Genomic DNA, 16,595 nt, shown 5'->3' with positions numbered 1-16,595 from the left:
CTCATTGAGCTTGAACATGAATCGGACAGCACTCATTGATATGAGTGAGAAGTTTGCCCCTGTTCCTTAATGGAATGTTCATGGGCATAATTGCAATTTTTATGCGCACAAATATAAATAAATTTTAATTAACTTCTACGGCCAAACATGTTTTGCAAATTTTATTTATAAATTTTACAAATGTTTTCACACGTTCCTCATATTGTTTTGACAGATTGGAAAACGGTCTTACCGCCTGATGTCAAACAGACTTGCGCTGGATAAATTTTTGGGGTTTTATTTTTGAACTTTACAGCTTCTGTAACCAGTAGCAAAATAAAATACAACAAATGATTGGCGACAGGCATTCAAAAATGCATAAACTCTGGATCAATTAAACACTTCCCCACCCACTATGTGCTTAAGGCAAAATCTACAATTGTTGACATAACTAATTTAAAAATTTACAAGAATTGCCCATTTTGGGAATATGGGCAGCCCTATGCCCAAGATGGCAATGATATTGAACAACATTTTAAAAATTGATGTATGTATGTTCCTTCCCCCCTTATACAACACCATATAATAATACGGCCCATGAAACCAAGCCCCAAGCACTCAAGATTAATGTTCCCTAATGAAAATGCATGCATTAGTGATGGTATTTTTCCATTGCTGTTGTGTGTGTGTGTGTGTGAAGAGAATGCTGGATGGCATAAAATTTAAAGTGAAGAAAAACAAAATTATAATTGTTTACAGTTTAAATTATCCGGTTGACATAGTTACAAATGATTATTGTTTGTTTGCGGTTGACTGAATAACACTGCCATACCACCACATGCCGTTACTAGCTCTTGTTTTTTTTTACAAATGCGATGGTTGCAATGGTTAAGGTTTGGAAAATTCTATGCAATGTTGTAAATATTGCTCCAAAAATCACTAGGGACCCACACAACAAACATATGTACATTACCCATGAATTAGTTATTCAAACAAATGCCATTGCACAGTGAAATAAAAAAACAAACTTAACAATTGTTGGGGTTGGCTACGCTGTCATCGTCGACGCCGCTTCGTTGTAGTTCGACGACTCTAATGTGTTTGGCCAACTGGGGAACAAAATTGGTTGACTTGGCTTGGCTGGTTGCGTCAGTGGCGGAACTATCCATTTAATTAATTAATATCATTTATATACTCGTATATACACACATGCATATACACCCAAACCCATAGTCGTCCATGCATATGATATTCAAAAATGAAACCCATCCATATTTATATATGCAGAATTGCTTCATCAACAATAACAGAACAAAAGAAAAGAGACTGACTGACTGACTATTCATATTTAATATTTTTTGTTGTGTTTTGTTTTTGTTTTCAAACATTTAACATTCACATATTCATGTCCATACAATTTGATAACATTTGCATAGTTTTGCTTTGGATAAACACAAGTGAAATCCAATAAACAGTGAAGGTTTGGAGAAATACGTTGAAACTCAGTTTTACAAAAAGTCGCCTTCAAATACAAAAAAAAAAAAATTTGCCAAATTAGTTTAAAAATTTGTTTTTCTATAATAAACTTTTGGGAAAATGTTATTCTATGGCAAAGTTTCTACCTGTGTATATATTTTAAATGTTATTTTCACTTGGTGTCTTTGGCAAAAGGAATGCCTATACAAGCTCCTCCTTGCCCCCATATTCACTCCTTCACAAATGTCAACCCTGCCTAACGATGGTGTCTATCCCCTGTCTCTCACATCTTAAGACCCTTACGGCAATAACTTCAATGCGTGCACGAATAACAACTTCTACCCATCCTGTACTGACTAGAGGAGCTATTGACACCCCCTGTACTAGATTTAGAATTCGGATAAACATACCATACTTGTATAAAAAAAATATTTACTGTAAAGAAACAAAGAAAACCAAAAAATGCCCCAAAGTTTGCAACTGAATTGAACTCTTAAAGTAGAGATAGTCAAGCACCGACACTAGTGTCTCAAAAAGCAAAAAGTATTTTTTTTTTTGAAACGCCCTCGGCCCCCGTGGCCGAGTTAGTAGCTTGGTTAGATTACCAGTGAAGGGGTCGTGGTTCGATTCCCGCAAGAAGCCTTGGTCTGTCGCTACTGCGGTAACACAATGGATTTAAGATTGTCTAAGTGAGTCTGTAAAGGACTGCCACTCTTTCCTAACAATACCATCACAAAATTTTGCATACATCCCTTTTTTAGCCCAAAGACAAACGCCATCAATTTTTGTAAAAACCGTTTCAGATTTAGATATAATTCTCCCGATTTACACTTATAAGGGCTTAGTTACTGCAATTTTCAATGGATTTGCATTAAACTTGATATGGTACGTTGTATTACTCATCTGAAAGCCTCTACGCATCTAGACGGACATGGCTCAATCCGACTAGGAAGCACTTTGAGTCGATCGATACACAATTAACTGTCAAAGTAGCGGTTCTAGGTGTAACTTGTGGTTAATTAACAATAAATGCCATATAAATGTTTACTTTGTGCTCAAATTAAATTCTAAGACGAAAAATCCTCAAATGAATCCCAAAAAATGCACAAAGTTGGGAATTGACATCCTTCTATGGGAGCAAAATATATCCAAATCTAAACCCATTTCTATGAAATTCGCCAGTAATGTCGAGAGTCATAAGAGAAGGGGGTATGCCCCCTTCAATTTTAAAAATTTGGAAAAAAATTTTGATTGTTTTTATGAAAATGTCTTTTTTTAATTTGTCAAATATTTTTTTTTTTTTAATTTGGGCTGCAAAACACTTTGGCCGTTTTTGTTTTTTTTTTATTTATTTATTTATTTCATTTCATGCAATGCGAAGCCATCAGGCCTATAAATAATCACACTATGTATAAGACGTACTTTTTCTAACATAAGTTAAAAAACTACTCAATTTTTTTAAAATTATAGCAGTTTGAAAATTATTTTATATAAAATTTTTAATTCTGACAGTGTGGCAACCCTGCATTACACGAACCTAAAATCATACCCTTTTAGTTTTTACATGTACTTAAACATATATAGTTGCATAAAAATTTTTTTTAAGTGACTTTTTTAGAGAATGCCTGATATACCGATCTTCCGATTTAAGGTCTTGGTAAAAGGCGCATTTATTACCCGATTTCGCTAAAATGGTACACAGCGAGTTATTTTGGAAACCACGAAATCCACATTGAGTAGTGTACAGCTACGGATAAAATGTCCGATGTTCCACGCAGCGTGGATTACACCCTGCCTGAGCCACTTTTTGATAAAAAGTACTGTACCACTATTCCCGATAGAACAGATTGGAATTTCTGAATGCAAAAATCGCCATCGGCTGTCCCAAATCTATCTACGAGATGGCTGAACAGTTCAATATTCACCTTTTCTGGGTGCCGGACCACAGATATATTCCAGGGAATTGTTGTTGTAGCCATATTTTCATGTGGAGGTGGCGATCCTCGTCAAGCTCATGTGGGAGCACCCACGTGAACAGGGTGGCCATTGGTTATTTAAAGGCGCCAATAACTCGCCTTGTCATATCGAGCATCATAGGCACTCAGTATTTATGCAAGAGCCGGTACCGCGGACCTCTCACTGAGACTCTCCACTTGATACCGCTGATTGTACGCCACTGCCGTTGCAGCTACTTCGTATGACGCATTCCACTATCCGCAACCTGTTGACGCGCCCGGTAGGCCCGGTAGCTCGCAGCTAAGCTTGTCGTGAGTAATAAACACCACACAGATCGGATCTGAATGTTCCAGCTTTATGGTGCTCACAGCTATCCCGTACCGGGCCAAGGGAATTGTAAAGCGGGTGAGCTTGCGAGACTAGACACTACCATACACATTCTAGGGAAACGGGAATCTGTGAATATGCCTTCAGGATCAGGCTCGAAGGGCAACAAATGACAGATGATCACAAAGGGGGAGCTGTGAGCATTCCAAAATTATGTGACCTAATCTAGACTTGAAGAGTTCTACCGCTATGCTGTCACCGGCTAGAACAGACGTCTCAGTTATTGTGTCCGTCATGACAGACTGACGGTTGCCATTAACGACTTTTGCCGAAGCTGTGAAGACGTCGAGAAAGAAGAGACTATAGAACATCTGCTGTGTATGTGTTCCGCACTGGCAGTCAGAAGGAGTTCCACTTTCGGTTGTCATTTCTTTGAGAATTTGTCTGATTTAGCGGATGTGAACATTTGGAGGAAGCCCCCGTAGCGCAGAGGTTAGCGTGTCCGCCTATGACGCTGAACGCCTGGGTTCGAATCCTGGCGAGAACATTAGAAAACATTTTTCAGCGGTGGTTATCCTCTCCTGATGCTGGCTACATTTGTAAGGTACTATGCCGTGTTAAAACTTCTCCTCAAAGAGGTGTCGCATTGCGACACGCGGTTCGGACTCGGCTATAAAAAGGAGGCCCCTTATCATTGGGCTTTTTCGAGGTATTATATTTTTTTTAGTATTTAGAGCGCACAACAAGCCGATTACCGTCTTAGGTGTATGTCCATAATGACAAGGGGGCGGTTTTACATCCGCACCCTCTTTTCAACCTAACCTATCATTGAGTTTAAAATTTGAATCGGGCAGCACTCAGTTATATGTGAGAAGTTTGCCCCAGTTCCTTAGTGGAATGTTCATGACCAAATTTGCATTTGCTTAAACATTCGAAATTTGTTAGGCTTTTGAAATCAATCTGGATGGTTCAAAGGTAGGGACTTGGAAGTATCTTCCTTCTTCTGTTCCTGTGGTATCACAATGGGCGAAACATCTAAGTTAGCCTAATGGCAGACTGCCACTTAAACCTAACTTAACCATGATACAGATAGGACCATATTTTGATTTAGCTTCCATCGACCTTCTCAGCCACGAAAAACGGCAAGGCACTGTTTGTATCGGAGAGACATCACTTACATCCGAGCCATCGATCCGCGAGAATTCATGTTCGTGCTTCTACGATCATTTTGGGAGTGTGCAATAATTAAAATTTGTTGCATTTTCTTCATGTTGTTGTTGTTGTAACCGAAATTTCATGTGGAGTTGGCGACCCTCGTCAAGCTCCTGTTCCGGCAAGGTGGCCATTGGTTATTTAAAGGCGCTAATAACCCGCGTTGTCATATCGAGCCTCATAGGCACTCAGTATATGTGCAAGAGCCGATGCCGACCGGCCACTCCCTGAGACTCTCCGCTCGATACCGCGACTGCCGTTGCAACTACTTCATATGGAGTATTCCACTATCCGCAACCTGGGGACGCGCCCGATAGCTTCCAGTTAAGCTTCTCGTGACAGCACACAAAGCGGACCTCAATGTTCCAGGTTGTATGGGGCTCACAGCAATCCCATTTTCTTCGTAATAAGCACTTTACAAAGTGTATGGCACCCACGCAGTGTATGTGCGAGACCCTCAACGCAATAGAAGTAAAGGGAAAGACTTTCTCTTTTAACTCATTCCAGAAAGATGAACTTAAAAATTATTTTATGTTGTAGAGAATTTTGCGCAAAACTTTATTTTAACAAAAAATATTTGCCAGTAATTTATTTGTTTAGAAAGTTTACGGCATATTTTTATACCATTCGCAATTTTTGGCCAACATTTAATTTCTAGGGAATAAAAATACTAAGAAATTTTTAATAAAAATCAAATTTCCAAAAAAAAAAAACACTATAAAAGCCTTGAAATATATTATCAATTGCAGGATTTTTTCTTTGATAAACGCTATCAATAATAACTATAAAATTTTATGATTTAGTCATAAAAAAGAGATTATTTGCGACTATTGCGCTGAAAACTGGAATCGTATGGGGATTAAATGTTTTCCTCACAGAATTTTTCTTTTCCTTAATTTATTTTTGCGGTTTCATAGTTCAAAAGATTAAATCTATGCTGATGACTTCAGCCTACAAAGAATTCAAGAATTATAGGTTAATGTTGAATATAAGAAAACCTCATATTGATAAGAAAAAAAAAACGAGCAGTTTCTGGGTAATTTTCCACGCACCATACAGTATAACACAAAACTTGGCAAAAGCAAATTACGTTGCTTTAATAATTGAGCATGAGAGTGAGAAATCTATCTATCTATAGCCGATGTTCAAACATTTAACACGTAATTAATTTTTCTTTGAAAATTTAAAAATTTGTTCCCATAAACTTATAATAAACAAAACAAATACCACAAACTAGAGCAAAAATAATTGATACTTATGCAAATTTTAAACAAATGCAAAGTCTAAATGGTACATGAAAAAAATGTTCAAAAAAAAACCTAAAAGGAATCCCCAAAAACTAGAGCAAATTACCGCATAATGTATTTAAATGTTTAACAGAAAAACGTACATAAGTCGTAGTAGAACAAAGGCCATGTAGCCGCAGTAAAAAGAAAGACCAACACAGTATGGGCCTAACCAAACAGAGCGAGAATTTAACAGAATGCTTGGGTGAATTGGCAAAAAGGATTAAAAGCTTTTTTTTCTATATATGGGTTATCCAGAAAAAAATCCTCAAAAAAACTACAATTCTATTTATAAAGAAAATAAGAATTAAGGAAACGAAAATTGCTCAACTTCCTAAGTGAAAATTTGTTTTATAGGAAAAAAGTTTGTATTCTTGCGCGTTGTAAAAGTCTAAGACGATCTAGCTATGGCCGTCTGTCTGTCCCTCAATCTGTTGAAGTCACTCTAATGTCTATAACAAGTAAAAGCGTGCTAAGTACGGTCGGTCCAAATCTTGGGTACCCACCACCATGGATTCCTCTAAAAAGTGCCCTTATTAACTGAGTTTGTATTTGAATTATTTTGGTCTTAAGTATTCATATCGGGATATAGGTACATAGGTGGCCATATATCACTATATTGTCCGATTCGTAGGAAACTTGGCACTGATGTTGCAAGTTATAAAATAGGGGTTTGGGCCACATTTCAGCCAAATCAGGGGAAAAATTTGACTTCTAAGGGCTGAAGAAGTCATATCCGAGAATCAGTTTATATGTGGGCTATATTCGTTTATATACCGATTTTGATCAAACTTGGCATGGAAATTGGAAGTGTTAACCCAAGTATTTGTTCCAAATTTCAGCCAAATAGGATGAAAATTTGGTTTTTATGGGATCAAGAATTCAAATACAGCGATCGGTTTATATGGGGGCTATATCTGTTTATAGATCATTCTTGGCACCGATGTTGGAAGTCATAAATCAAGTCTTTGTTCCAAATTCCAGCCAAATCGGATGAAAATTTAGGTTTCTAAGGGATCAAGAAGTCAAATCCGGGGTTTTTATGGGATCCAGAGCTGTTTATATACCAATTCGCATCATACCTGGCATGGATGTTGGAAGTCATAACTCAAGTATTTTTCCAAATTTCAGCCAAATCAGATGAAAATTTAGTTTTCCAAAGGTTTAAGAAGTCAAATCCGGTATTGCTTTATATGGGGGCTATGATTGTATACCGACTCGGATCATAATTGACATGGATATGGAAAGCCATAATACATATTTTTGTGTCAAATTTATCCAAATCGGAAGAAAATTGAGGCTTCTAATGGTAAAGAAGTCATATCCGGGGATAGTTTTATATGGGGGCTATATCTGTTTATTGACCGATAATAATAATTCAAGTCTTTGTTTTAAATTTTAGAAAAATCAGATGAAAACTGAGGCTTCTGGGTGCTCAAGAAGACAAATCCGGGATCGATTTATATTTGAAATTTGCATTTATATCCGAATCTGAACCAATATGGCCTACTTGCAATCTCCAACGACCTACATCAATAAGAAGTATCTGTGCTTAATTTCAAATTTGGCTAAAATTTGGCATGTGGTGTTCGGTTAAGACTTTCAACAACTATGTCGGTCAATCGGTCAAGAACCTGATATAGCTCCCATATAAACCGATCTCCAGATTTGACTTCTTAAGGCCCTGTAAGCCGCATTTTTTTCGATTTGGCTGTAATTTTTCTCGTGGTGTTCTAAGTACGTGCTAAGTACGGTCCAAATCGTTCTATAACCTAATATAGCTTCCATATAAACCGCTCGCCCGGATTGGACTTCTTGAGCCATTACAAGCAACAAGTTTTGTCTTATTGGGTAAAACTTTGCATGTAGTTTTTCATTATGACTTCCAACAATTATCTCAAGTACGGTCCAAATCGGTCTTTAACATGATATAGCTCCAATATAAACCGATCTACCGATTTGACTACTTGAGTCCTTACAAGCCTCAATTTTTGTCCTTTTAGGCTGACATTTTATATGCGATATTGTGTTACGGCTTCTAACAACTGTGCCAAATACGGCCAAAATCAGTCTTTAACCTGATATAACTTCCATGTAAACTAATCTCTCGATCATTCTTGTTCCGTTCCTAGAAGCTTTAATTTTTGCTGGTTTAACAGAAGTTTGGTATGTAGAATAAAATTATGCGCTACAACGTAATTAATTTTGTATAGTTTTAGCAGAATACATGGTGGTGGGTTGCCAAGATGCGGCCCGGCCTAAATTAGCACGCTTTTACTTGTTTATTTTTTATTATTATTTTATTTTATTAGTTTATTTTATTATTTTGTTTTTATTATTTTGTTTTTATTATTTTATTTTATTATTTCATTTTATTGTTTTATTTAATTATTTTCTTTTATAATTCTTTGATTTTTATTATTTTTTTTGGGGTTATTTTTTTTTGTATTTCATTTTTCTTTACCATTTTTTTTATACCCTCCACCATAAGATGGAGGTATACTAATTTCGTCATTCTGATTGTAACTACTCGAAATATTCGTCTGAGACCCCATAAAGTATATATATTCTTGACCGTCGTGAAATTTTATGTCGATCTAGCCATGTCCGTCCGTCTGTCCGTCTGTCCGTCCTTCCGTCCGCCCGTCTGTCCGTCCGTCCGTCCGCCCGTCTGTCTGTCGAAAGCACGCTAACTTCCGAAGGAGTAAAGCTAGCCGCTTGAAATTTTGCACAAATACTTCTTATTAGTGTAGGTCGGTTGGTATTGTAAATGGGCCATATCGGTCCATGTTTTGATATAGCTGCCATATAAACCGATCTTGGGTCTTGACTTCTCGAGCCTCTAGAGTGCGCAATTCTTATCCAATTGGGATGAAATTTTGCATGACATGTTTTGTTATTATATCCAACAACTTTGCCAAGTATGGTTCAAATCGGTCTATAACCTGATATAGCTGCCATATAAACCGATCTGGGGTCTTGACTTCTTGAGCCTCTAGAGTGCGCAATTCTTATCCGATTGGAATGAAATTTTGCACGGCGTGTTTTGTTATGATATCCAACAACTGCGCCAAGTATGGTTCAAATCGGTCCATAACCTTATATAGCTGCCATATAAACCGATCTTGGGTCTTGACTTCTTGAGCCTCTAGAGGGCGCAATTCTTATCCAATTTGAATTTTGGCACGTAGTATTTTGTTATGATATCCAACAACTGTGCCAAATATGGTTCAAATCGGTTGAAAACCTGATATAGCTGTCATATAAACAGATCTGGGGATTTGACTTCTTGAGCTTCTAGAGGGCGCAATTCCTATCCGATTTGGCTGAAATTTTGCATGACGTATTTTATTTTTACTTTCAACAACTGTGTCAAATAAGGTTCAAATCGGTTCATAACCTGATATAGCTGCCATATAAACCGATCTGGGATCTTGACTTCGTGACCCCTAGAGGTCGCAATTATTATCCGATATGCCTGAAATTTTGTACGATGGATCCTCTCACGTCTTTATTATGGTCTGAATCGGTCTATAGCCCGATACAGCTCCCATATCAATCGATCTCTCTATTTTACTTCTTGAACCCACAAAGGGCGCAATTCTTATTCGAATTGGCTGACATTTTACAAAGGTCTCCAACATATAATTTAATTGTGGTCCAAACCGGACCATATCATGATATCGCTCTAATAGCAGAGCAAATCTTTTCTTACATATATCCTTTTTTTTGCCTAAGAAGAGCTGCCGGGAAAAGAACTCGACAAATGCGATCCATGGTGGAGGGTATATAAGATTCGGCCCGGTCGAACTTAGCACGCTTTTACTTGTTTTATTTAAATAATTTATTTAATTTTTCTTTTTTTTAATATAAAATTTTTTAATTTTTTGCTGCTCTTATTATTTCTTTTTATATTTTTATTTTTTTTTTTTTTGTATTTTTTATATATTTTCAGTATACGTTTATCAAGTTGTTAAACCTTTCTGCATTTCACCAATAAAATGAAAAACTATAAAAAAAACAATAACAATTAAATGACTACAACGAATGAAGTGAAGACGAAAAACATTTGTATGTGTTATAAATTGGTATTTGTCCTTTTTTGTTCCGATTGTTTTTTCTATTTTTTTTTTATTTATTTTAATTTTTATTGTTGATTTTTTTTTTAATTTTTCTTTTTACTTACAAGTTTTCTGATTTTTTAATTATTTTTTTTAACTTTTATACTTTTTGTGATTTTTTTATAATCTTTTAATCTTTTTGTTTTTCCTAATACGTTTGTACTTAGGTTTTTTATTACTCCTTTTTATATAATTTATTTCATCTCCCTTTATTTTATATTTTTTAATATTTTTATTGGTTTTGGTTTATACTATTTTTGTTTATATTTATTAAAATTTGTTAATTTTTTTTAAATTTTTTTAATATACCTTTTTGAAGTTGTTAACCCTTTTTGCATTTCACCTATTACTATGTAATACTATAAGAAAAAAACAATACCAACCAAATGACCACACCGAATGAAATGACAAAAAAACAATTGTATATGAGTGTATAGGCATACGGAGGTATATGTGGGGAAACTAAAAAACAAAAGGCGCAAAAGAAAGTTGCGTCCGGTCTAGACGACATAGCGCAAAATCTGCTGTGATTGCACTTACCACTTGAAACGAAATCCATCATACTCAATTATGGGTTATCATTTTCAATAGCATAACTTGATTGGGGGCCCCCACCATTGCATGCATGGGGTAGGTCATTACAATGACGGGCATTTGTACATACATATATACAAACAAGCAGAACTATAAGTACGCATACTTTTGAAAAGCACAATTTTTAATTTTGACAAATTTCATTCGAGCCAAAGCGCAGCAACGTTATTGCACCGCAATGCCGGTGCTGGTGCCTGTGCTGATGTTTGCACTAAAAATCGGCAAATTTTCAAAGAGTAGCCACCAACAATTCGCATAAATATTTGGTTTTTAGCAAAATTGCCATTGTTGTTGACATTAAACAATAAAATTCATCATACACCACCACTGTCTGGTTTTTTTTTTATTCGTGAACAATGAATAGAAAGTCGTCTAGCATAATTATCCCTGTTGTTTTTAGAACAAAAATGTTGTTATTCGCCTTATTATTTCTATAGCGGCATATGTTTGATGATTTGCCATCAACGTATTAAAGGGGATTTTCGCCTTAAAATTAAATTTCACAATGTTTAATCCAATTGAACTGATAACCCATCCAAGGATATAAAAAAAGATGAGTCAATAGTTTGATTAATGAAAAATAATTAGTAGGGAACTTCCACGTCATGTTCACAATTCACGTATGAATCAGCAACATATGGCGTTCAGATGTCGTAGGTGGATTAGATTACTATAGTTGCAGTCCAGTGTGATACCATAGAAAAAAGAGAAGAAAGCATGCCTTGTATTTCATGGCGTTGAAGTCAACCAGTACCCACATTTAGCAATCCAGGCTAAGAAAGTCTGCCAATCCATTACAAAAGGTTCCCAGGAGTTCCTGGAACGTTTAGTATTTCTGATAATACTATGATTATCGGAGGAACATACACCACGAAAATATTGACAACGCTCTATGGGAACAATGCAATATTTGCCCATGAAAGAACAAATGGATACTTTTCTCACATCAATGAATGCTGTCCAATTTAAGTTTAAGCCCAACGTTATGGGACCTCCTTTTTATGTCCGAATCGGAACAGCGTGCAGAAGAGTCACACACAACACTTTTTAGAGAAGTTCTACACAACTGAATACCTGACAAATGTCGCCAGAATAAAGGATGGCTAACCACCGGTGAAATTTTCTTCTGATTTTTTCGCCTGGTTCCGATCCCTAACGTTCTGCATCGTAGCCATAAAGCTAACCCATATCCCACTGTGCCCTCCACAACAGGGAACGCAAATTGATAGCCACAAGCGGCTTGGAAGTCTGAGCTCCAATTTGTGTGGTGTTCATCGTCATCAAGAGAAGTGTGCACAGAGTAGGTGCAACTGCAGTAGCGCACAATCAGTATTATTGAGTGCAGAGTCCCAGTGAGCCGCCGGCCGGTACCGGTTCTTACTTAAATACTTAGTGACTGTGAAATTCGATATGACAATAAATCGAAATAACCAATGGCCAAATCGTTTGGTCGTATGGAGCGGAACAATCTTGCTCACGATAGAGCTGGGATCGCTACCTCCATATACATATGTGGATACAACCAAAATTGTAAATGACCAACAAAAATACCTACTAAAACAAGGAGGCACCGGCTCTTGCGCAAATACTGAGTGTCTATGATGCTCGATATGACAAGGCGAGTTAATGGACACTCACCTACAGTAGCTTGACGAGGATCGCCACCTCCACATGAAAATGTGACTACTGAACAAAACAATAACTTTCTGGTTAGGTTAGGTTGGGTTATGTTTAAGTGGCTGCCTGCCATCAGACTCACTTTGACGTTTTCGTCCGTTGTGATACCACAGAAACAGAAGATGGAAGATGCCTTCTAAATCTTACCATTGAACCATCCAGATCGCTTTAAAAAGCTCCATAACTTGCGAATGTTCACATCCGCTAAATCAGCAAACTTCTCAAAGAAATGAGAACCAAAAGTGGAACTCCTTCTGACTGCAAGTGCGGGACACACACACACAGGTGTAATATAGTCTCTTCTTCTTCGATGTCCTCAGAGCTACTGCAAAAGTCGTTGCTGGCAACCTTCAGTCTGTCAGCATGTTTCCGATTAGACAGTGGCCCATCATGACGGACACCACGACTGAGACGTCTGTTCTAGCCAATGACAGCTAAGCAGTAGACCTCTTCAAGTCTAGATTAGGCTACATAGTTTTGGAATGCTCACAGCCCCCTCTTTGTTACCATATATCATTCGTTGTCCTTCGTGCCTGGTCCTGGTTACTTATTGACAAATGACAATTGGACGGTCAGTGGGTACATTGTATATTGTCTATTTGGATTCGGATGTGGACAGGCAGATCTAGATAGCAATTACATGCGCTCCGGCAAATACAGCCATTTGATTTGGTTTTGATAAAGTGGCAGTCTTAAATCGAACTTGCTTCAGACCATAGATGGGCAGCATACACATACTCGGATAGTATAAACAACTTGGTGTTGTTTCTTTCGGCTGAATCTTTTTCAAAACTCGTTCATTTTGTTGAGGTTTGATGATACTCACATAAACACAGTTTGGTCTTTTCAATAGTGGTAGTGTGCACATCACTACTTTAGACAATTTAACTACATTTTCGTAGCACAGCCTTTGGTAGAATGGGAATCCGTGTTAGTTGCATATCAGCTTAAAGCCGGATTAACCATCCAAAATTGAATTTTGTCTGCGAACCAAACTTGATATAAAAATTTGCTCACATCGACTAACTAAAAAATCGGCGGTTGTAAAATTATTGCACTTAACCTTCAGTCATCGTGGTGCAAAGAACATGTGCCATGTGTAATCCTTGTGCTAACCCTTGTCTACCAGGAAACAGTCTCTAAAAGTAAGCTCCCAATCTCTAAGCTTATATATAAACAAACTTTTGGTGCCTTCACGTGACCGACTAGGAAAAATATGCACGTCCCAAGTTACGAGTTTCTCCAACAATTCTGAAGCAATGAGAGGGGTGCAATCCTAACAAAATAAATACGATTATGCAGTCCATTTTATATACAAATGAATGATGATAACACAAATATAATTATCACCTTTGAATGTCTGTATGTATTTTGCCATTGCGCTTTGTTTGGGAATGGGCAATTTCATCAAAGTGATTTCGAATTGACTTCAAACAAAGAAACCCCCACATTGGAGAGAAGAAATAGTAGGGCAAGGAATTAAAATAAATACAACTGATTGGTATATAGGATAGATAGTGAGTGGGCATGTGAGTGAATGAATTTAGGCTATCTATTTGCCTTTGGAAAGAATGAAAAGGAAGAAATGCAAAACTTACCTGATGGTTGGTTTAGTGGATTGCAGCTGTCGGTGTTGTTGTTGATGTTGCTGTCGTTAGCATTCATTATCACAGGCGAGGGTGCGGTGGTCGAGCGAACCGAATCGATGATACCGCCATTCCTATTAGAATTAATAACAACACCTGCATATGTGAGGGCAGCAGATGATTCAACGATTCTTCTTCCATGATTATTATTGGCAACTATATCCGTATCCTCAGAGGTAGTTTCTTCCAAAATGCGTTCAACCATGTTTGCGCTGATCACGATGGCTTGAGTTTTGGTTGGATGGGAGGGATAGGGAGGCGAAAGGGTGAAGGAATAACTTTGCAAATACTATCAAATATGGTGATGCTGGAACTTGCAGACTCTCGAGGGATGAGAGCGTTGCGCGGAGTGGGTTTTGAAGGAAATACTTTCGAAAATAAACCAACTTTCCAACTTTTTTGTATGAAAAGAAAATAAAACGAGACGACTTCTTATTTTAAGTGTTGCGCTTTTGTGGTGCGGTATTTTAGTTTGGCTCCTTTCTTTTGCTTGCTTCCTCGTCTCCTCTTCTAGGCTTAGGGGGAGTGGGCCAATGAAACCAGTTGAGTAAAAGCAACCTTATTTTGCAGTCACCTTCTACTTGTTGGAAATACTAGCAACGTTAACAGAAACGTCAATGCACTTTTTTCCTTGACTGCTTGCCGCTTTCCCTTTGCACCTCTCACACAAAAAATAACCACAAACACTGACTGCAACTGCTTTCTTCTCTTTTGCGCGCTCTTTCTCTCTCTCTCTCAATAATGTTGAATGCACTGAAATGCTTCTTCTTTTCAACTGCAGCTGTTGTTATTTTATCTTCACACACAAAAGTGACAGATTAATTTGGCTCTCTTTCAAAATGGTGGTCCACGAGAAACAGAAAAATGTTGGCCAGTAGTTTTTTTTGGTATAAAAAAGTATTTTTTTTCAAAAAAAAATATTTGTTGAAGGAATTTTAATTTTTGTTTTGGAATTTTTCAATATTAGTTTAGGAAATTATGGGATATTTTAATTTTTTGGATGTTTATTTGAGATTTTGTTATTTTGTTTAAACAAAAGTTTGCGCTACTGCTGCCTTCTCACACAATGCCAGCAGATAATACATATGCACTGCGCTGCCTCGAAACTCTGCAGGCGGCCTTAAAATTGCGCATCAAAAATTTTAAATTCACAAAAGATTTTTCTTTCTACCGCTGAAGAAAGCTTCGAAGATTTAGTGGTAGAAAGTGGAAGAATGAAATTTTGTATTCGCCAAATTCCAAGGAATTTTTTGAATTTTAGTTTTAGGAGTTTGAGAATATCATCAAAAGAAACGTTGCAGCTACCGTGGTCTGGTTGGGGCTGCGTTGCTCTGCTCTGCTCAGTTAGCTCTCTCTGCTCGTTGATGGCGTTTCCTCTTGTAAGTATTGCTCTGCCACTGCTCTGCAAAGGAATTCTATTTTTAATTTGTTGGGTTGAGTGCAGCAGTATTAGTGGTATAGTTGTTGTTGTTTTCGTTGTTGGTGCAAATGGTGCTTAAGAAAAATAGTATGTAATGTGTATAAAATTTTCCTTTGATTTTTTTGGTAGTGGTGCTCCTTTCCAATCCTGGGATTGTCTTGGCTTTTCCAGTAGAAACTATTGCAATTCATTAAGCTTTTTGGTTGATGGTGGGTTTGAATTTTTTCTTGTGTTGCTATTTTCATCACATATGTATATTGTGGATAATATTATATCTTTCTGATCGGGGGCATATGGAGGAAAGGTATAGCAAGTACGGTGGCACAAAAACGCCGTACCCTTCCTTGGTGGTGTTAAATGGAGAAAATCAAAAACTCAGTTGTGTGTTTGGTAGTCGACGATGAACGTTGGTGTCGCCGCCGCCGTTTGTTGGTTGGTTTAATAATATTTTCTGCGTTGTAACTTAAAAAAACAAAAAACATTCGCTGAAGTAGCGGACAAAAGCCGTTTTCTTTGCGTTCTGCGTCGCTGCGCTGTCACCGTAAGCTGCGCTGTTTCCGTCGTTAGCTACCGCATGTTTCGCGCAGGCAATCCGTTTCGATTGATGGTCTGATGATGACTGATTTTTGTTCGCTTCGTTTCGTTCTTCCCCATCGCTTTGGCCATATTCAACGAACGATGGTATAAGGGAAAATGTCAATGTGTATCACAAGTTAACTAAATAGAGGCTTAAGACGCCTTGGCGTCGACAATTATGGTGAACATTTGTGTAATCATTACCAAGCATTAAAACAATTTGAAAATAAATATGATATTTGTAGTTCTTGGAGCATCAAATGAGTGATAGTTAATCCATTTTTTATTTATCATTTGCATCCATGAAACATACTAATTGAAGTAT

The 16,595-nt window shown here is 37.2% G+C and overlaps 1 protein-coding gene across 1 annotated transcript in view; it reads right to left on the bottom strand.

The window, feature by feature from the left end:
- LOC106086043 (probable WRKY transcription factor protein 1) overlaps window positions 1-16,327 on the bottom strand; it is a 77,573-nt gene extending 61,246 nt beyond the window's left edge. The window contains exon 1 of the mRNA XM_013250548.2: window positions 14,227-16,327. Within this exon, the coding sequence (XP_013106002.2) occupies window positions 14,227-14,479 (253 nt within the window). The 5' untranslated portion in view covers window positions 14,480-16,327. The remainder of the gene's footprint in view (window positions 1-14,226) is intronic.
- Window positions 16,328-16,595: the final 268 nt, after the last annotated feature.

This window comes from Stomoxys calcitrans, chromosome 2 (genome assembly GCF_963082655.1).
Source record: "Stomoxys calcitrans chromosome 2, idStoCalc2.1, whole genome shotgun sequence".
Lineage (NCBI taxonomy): Eukaryota > Metazoa > Arthropoda > Insecta > Diptera > Muscidae > Stomoxys > Stomoxys calcitrans.
This window is presented reverse-complemented; position numbering and strand designations above follow the sequence as displayed.